Raw genomic sequence first — 6,091 nt, 5'->3', positions numbered from 1 at the left:
CAGCCCCTTCAGGGTGGGGGGTCCTGCTGAGGTGCCTAGCCAGTCTGGGTGAGGGGCTGAGGGCCGTTTTCAGGCTGTATAAGCCCCCCAGCGGGGACCCTCACCCCATGAGGGTGTGGCCATCCTGGGTGAGGGGCTGATGGCTGTTTGCAGGCTGGTCACGGCCCCTAGCCACCCAGACTCCCAGTGGAGGCTGGCTGGAGGCAGGTATCTGGGATTTATTTGTCTTCTATAATTGAAACTTTGTTGCCATGAGCGGAGGCCATAGCTGGCTCAGGACAGGCAGTAAGCTTGACTTCCTCCGTCGCCCGGGCAACCAAGCTTCCCACTTGCTCCAGCTCCGTGGCCTCTGGCCGCCATCTTGGTTGGGTTATTTTGCATATAGTGGCTCTGATTGGCTGGTGGGCGTGGCTTTGGGGCGTAGCGAAGGTAAGGTCAATTAGCATCTTTGTCTTTTATTCGTGTAGATTACCATGTATATTGAGTATCTAGAATAATAAAAGTGTAATATGCTGATTAGACCGGATGTCCTTCTGGACGACTTACCAGTTGAAGCCAGGGCTACAAGGGAGGCCCAGGTCCCAGAGGGAAGCCGGTGCCGGAAGCCAGGGGAAGGAAGGCCTACTCTTGCACGAGTTTCGTGCATCAGGCCTCTGGTATAAAACAGAGTACTAGTACATTGGCTGATCTTGGATTGAGCCCGAAACCCTAAGGTTTTTTTGGGTGTGATTTTTGAGGAATAGTAATAAACTTGACTCACCAGCCACCATTATATGGAAGTAGATTTCGTTATTTAAGAAGAGCTCAGACAAAAGAAGCAAATCAGCTATGGTTGTATGCCCTCCTGCTAAAGTTAGTCAGTGGGATGTTCGCACTGGAATACCATATAGCAGGGATAGTGAACAATGTACAGCTACGCCAAACAGTGTGCGTGAATCTCACAAACATTGTAAGCAGTGGAAGCCAGACACAAAGTGTACATGGTGTGAGTCCATCAATATGAAGTTCAAACACTGGTGAAACCAATGGAAGGTGCCAGGCATCAGGATAGCAGTTACACTTGAGGGAGGGTGAGGAGGCCAGTGTGCCAGGGGTGATGGGGGATTACAGAGGAGAATGAGATGCTGTCTGTGACCTCCACACCCTTCTGGAATTTCAGTTCTGCCTTCTGTCCCCAGCCCTAGACCTAGTGCTTTGTCTTTGTCATTCCCCAGAAAGAGTTTGCCCAGCCCATTTCAAGCATGTGGCTCTGGACACAGCCAACCACGCACGCCTCACCTCACACACGTTAGAGCACTTTGAGGTTCGGCAGAGAATACATCCTACTTGGAGCATATCTTTGAGCAAGGAAGCAGTCGGTATAACGGAAGCCAAGGCTGCTGGATTAAACAAAGCAAAGAAAAAACTCTCTGTAATGTTTACAAGGGAGGCAGATCCTTCCTTCTGGAGTTTTCATCGAGGCATGCTAATGAGCTCATTTAAAGAAAAAGGCATTACCTGCAGCTGGTTTACTGTTCCCTTCCGGTGGTGGTGCCCTTCGTAGGGAAGGTGTCTCCAATACTTTCTCTTTTTCTTTTATTTATATTCTTAACTTCCACTTCTCTCTTCATTATACCCTCCAGGTTTTATTGGCCCTTTAAGGGACCCCTGCTCTGGGAACTAATTATGACAAATGTTGAGACAGCATCTGTTCCCAGTTTTCAATTCCTTCTATTCTGTTAGAATTCATCTTGAAGGCGGCTTTGCCGGAGTGTTAGTCTGCAGTTAACGTAACCTGCAGGGGCCTGACGCAGGAGCTGGGGACCGTGGAGGAGCTACCGGTACTGAGGCTACACCTGCGTGGCATCCCAGGTCTCCTCACGCTTTAAACTGCGAAGTTGCTGCAGCTCCACGCACCGTGGACAAGCTCCTCACCTTCCTCCTCAATCATTTCACTCCTCCCCTTCCAAAAGCAACTAATTATGACAAATGTTGAGACAGCATCTGTTCCCAGTTTTCAATTCCTTCTATTCTGTTAGAATTCATCTTGAAGGCGGCTTTGCCGGAGCGTTAGTCTGCAGTTAATGTAACCTGCAGGGGCCTGACGCAGGAGCTGGGGACGGTGGAGGAGCTACCGGTACTGGGGCTACACCTGCATGGTATCTCAGGTCTCCTCACGCTTTAAACTGCTCCTCACCTTCCTCCTCAGTCATTTCACTCCTGCCCTTCCAAAAGCCGTCAGTTGCGCACCTGCATTTCATTGCAAGCATTGGCTGGTCAGGTGTGGGTAGTGTTATTGACTAGAAAGGATGTTGGAAGGAATTCGGGTCCCTCTAAAGTGGATATTCACTCTCAGCTTCCCTCCCCCAGAAAAACTGAGGTCAGGTTCCCGTTTACCTCTGATGCAAATAAGTACTGGAGTAAGGTCTTCATTGTTTAGCAGTTGGTTTCGGCACCTTCTTACCTTAACCTGATGGCTGTTTCAAGAACCTTTCAGGAGAGAAATTACAGTGAGACCAGGACGTTAGGATGCTGAACGGTAAACAGAGTCTGAGTTAAAACACTCCTCCTCTCTTGACTACTAGCCTTGCTCACTTTCCTTACAGTTTCCTCACCTGACAATTGGTATTACAGTAATAAAAAGAGGTAATTCCAGGCACAGTAGGATGATACCATAGAATTAGGTGACTTAAGGACATTTGGGGGGCAGTGCACATGTTTATCTTGCTTTGGTGGTGGTTTCACGGGTGTACACATGTCAGGACTCATCAGTTTGCACGTTTGAAAACCGTACAGGTCTTGTGAGCCAGTTATACTTCCATAAAGCCTAAAAGAACAGATGTGGGAAGATTTTTAGAAACTATAAGTTACTATACAAATGTTAATTATTAGTCATCCTTGTTATTGTTTTTTGTCTGTTTTTTTATAAGTGCAGCAAGGATAGTTATTGAGCATATGGGCTCTTTTTAAAAAAATATTTGTATTGATTTTTAGAGAGGGGGGAGAGGGAAGGGAAGGGAGAGAGAGAAACATCTAGCCGGGAGTGCAACATCATCGGCTGCCTCCTGCACATGCCCCCACCGGGACCAAGCCTACAACCCGGGATTGGGAATCGAACAGGCAACCGTTTGGTGCATGGGACTATGCCCAACCAACTGAACCACACTGGCCCAGGGCATCCTTGTTATTCTTTGTAAGAGGGTAGCTAACAAATTTTCCTTAAGCAAAGTGTCTTCTTTCAGAAATACATTTTAGGTTGGCAGTTCACAGAGGTAGCTGAATTCAACTTGCTCTGACAAGGTTTCTCAACTGGGGCACTATTGACTTTTGGAGCCCAAGGATTCTGTTCTGTGCGTTGTAGGGTGTTAGTCACATCCCTGCCCCTCCCCCACTCCCTCCACCCTCACCCAGTAACAATAAAAGTGTCTGCAGACACCCTGCTACTCTTATGGGGCAGATCACTGGGGTAGGCCTAGGCCATGTTGCTTAGACACATTCTTTATGTTACTCAGAGTCTGTAATTATTATGTTTAATCTCTAAGTTTGTGACAGGACTGTTTATATTTTTTAAACAAGCTGAGACAGTAATAAAGGGTTAGTCCTAACTACCCCCTCTTCCCCTTCCTCCCACCCCACCATCTGCCTCTGTTTTCTGTTGTGGATAAGATTTGCCTGACCTGAAATATTGTAACTGTTTGTGGTGTCCTCCTTTCCTTTAATGCCTCCTGCCAGCACCCGCACCTGATTCCATCCCCAGCAGCTCCAGTCCTAGTCTCCCGCAGGCTTTGCTGTGCAAGGCGGCCGATGCTGAAGGCGGCCGATGCTGGGAGAGACAAGAGCAGCGGGGGGCAGGGGAGAAAAAGGGCCCAGAGCAATTAATCATAGTCAGAATTTCTTTTCATGGATGATTACAGGATTTGCAAAATGATCTGTAAATATTAGGAGGGATTGACCCTCTAGCCCCAGTACTTCTTTTCCTTATTTATTAGAAGGATCCAAGGCACGTGCTGACTGTCCCGTTTAAAATCCCAGGCAGCAGCACAGTTAGCATTGTACAGATGGCTCGCTTTCCCCCCCTTTTAATCATCTGCCTACTTAATGAGTAAGTCGGGGGGAATTACTCTAAAAAAGAAAAAGATATTAACTAGTGACAGTGTTGCTGGCGCCTCTGGATGTGTCTTCAGTGAGGCCTGAGGCTGTTGCTGTGAATCCGCTCTGAGCCAGACCCGCCCCCTGCATAAGGGATGTCATGGCTCCGTGTCCTCGTGGCCCGATGACAGCAGAGGCAGCCGAGGACATTTCCCAGGTGCAGTGTCTAATGACGGCGACAGCTGGATGGGAAGTTGTCTCTGGACATCTCTACTCCCAACAACGTCCTGACCAGGTTTTTAACTCTTGTCTCTTCCTCAGAAATACCTCAGGGACTTTTTCAGCGTGATGCTCCAATCAGCCACGTCCCCCCTACACATCAACAAAGTGGGGCTGACGCTTTCGAAGCACACCATTTGTGAGTTCTCGCCATTCTTCAAGAAAGGAGTCTTTGACTACAGCAGCCATGGGACCGGGTAGAGCTGGGGGTGACAGGACAGAGGAACCACCACTGCAGTGCCTTCTCGTCGAAGCGGGCCTTCGGGTGCGGGGCAGCCTCCCCGGCAGGGTCGGGCCTGCCTCCCGCCTCCTCTCCAGTCGTACCCAGTGCCTGAGCGTGGGGCTGGCGTGCTTTGCTTGCGCATGGTGTCTCTGACGGGTAACCGTTACTGTCCCATTGTGGTTGAATCGTGGCCTTTTCCCCATAGTGCTTCCTTCTCCTGCGGTGAGATGGACGTGGCTTGAATACCTTGGGTTCTCTGAGACAAGCCAACATGGGACCTCCCAAAGTGAGTGGCTCACCAGACTGCCCTTAAATGACTTTCATCTGGTCTGAGTCAGAATTTTTGTATAATACCTAAACACTGATGTTTACACAGAATTTCAAATTCTGCAAAAGGGATTTTCAGTCCAATCACGACTGGAGTCTTCCATGCCTGACAAACTGGATGTAGGTGACGTCACTTAAAGCTTCTATAAACCCATACAAATAGGATACTTGCTTCATCTTGAATATTCATGAAATTTTTCCCAAATGTAAATGGCTACTGTGCATTCTCAAGCTTCCTCCACTAATCACAAAATGCATAGCTGAAGGCATATTTTTAAACATAATTTTGTTCACATTTTTGTCATAAAATCTACTGGATCTTTAGCTGGAAACCTAGAATTTGCGGTAGCTGATTAATGATCCCTAAATTACTCAGGACTTAATGTAGCATTGCACATTTATGTACAGTAAAACTGCTTTGCTTTACTAAAGAGAAAAATGTAAGTAGAAAAATATATATGTGGAATATATTGAAATGTATATAATTTTACCTACAGATTTATATATGTACACACTCCTGTACAATAGTTTTATCAAAGTATATAATCATTCACATAAATTTATTAAAGGTATTTGCTTTTCAAAATTTAAATGGAGCTGCTGTCAATATTAAATGACGTTATGGAATGTATTATGTAGCTCAGTTTATTTTAAGTTTGCAACATGATCATTTTTACAGGTCTGTTTAAAAACTTATCTAACGTGCCTGGGAAAATACATAACATACAACAATTCAGTGTCTGTGTTGCAGAAGATGCAGTTATAATAATGATTGAAGTCACAAATGAATGGGTAACTAAACATGTTTACATTCAGTCTTCTAGAATATGCCTGCAAAACAGAGCTCTCCAACTTGAAAAATATATTTAAAGATGCGATTATCCTGACAAGGGGGAAACTATTATTGCACTAATTAGATATCGTAGTTTGGCATGGAAAAAATGAAAAAATGTTTTAATTGCTATGGGAAGACTAGCTTTGGTCTGCAGTTTGGATTACAGGCATAGGTTTAGGGGCAATTTCTACTAGAGAATGTAAACCTAGAGATTAAAGGATAAAAGCTGGGAGATAGTAATTAACCACAGGTCATTTATTCAAAAGGAATCAAAGATTGTCCCTCATTTGCTGAGTAAACTGGAGGGTTTTTGTTTTCTCAACTGGCCAGATAATCTACCTCCTGCCCTTTTGGACCTG

At 46.0% G+C, this 6,091-nt stretch overlaps 1 protein-coding gene across 3 annotated transcripts in view; it reads left to right on the top strand.

Moving 5' to 3' along the window:
* Positions 1–5,493, top strand: part of KIF16B (kinesin family member 16B) — a 291,552-nt gene extending 286,059 nt beyond the window's left edge. For all 3 annotated transcript variants that reach the window (XM_005860579.2, XM_014535047.1, XM_014535046.1), the window contains one exon: positions 4,390–5,493. In XM_005860579.2, the coding sequence (XP_005860641.1) occupies positions 4,390–4,548 (159 nt within the window). In that variant the 3' untranslated portion in view covers positions 4,549–5,493. The remainder of the gene's footprint in view (positions 1–4,389) is intronic.
* Positions 5,494–6,091: the final 598 nt, after the last annotated feature.

The sequence above is a fragment of the Myotis brandtii genome, unplaced genomic scaffold (assembly GCF_000412655.1).
Source record: "Myotis brandtii unplaced genomic scaffold, ASM41265v1 scaffold137, whole genome shotgun sequence".
Lineage (NCBI taxonomy): Eukaryota > Metazoa > Chordata > Mammalia > Chiroptera > Vespertilionidae > Myotis > Myotis brandtii.
The sequence above is the reverse complement of the archived record's forward strand: the minus strand, read 5'-3'. Positions and strand labels throughout refer to the sequence as shown.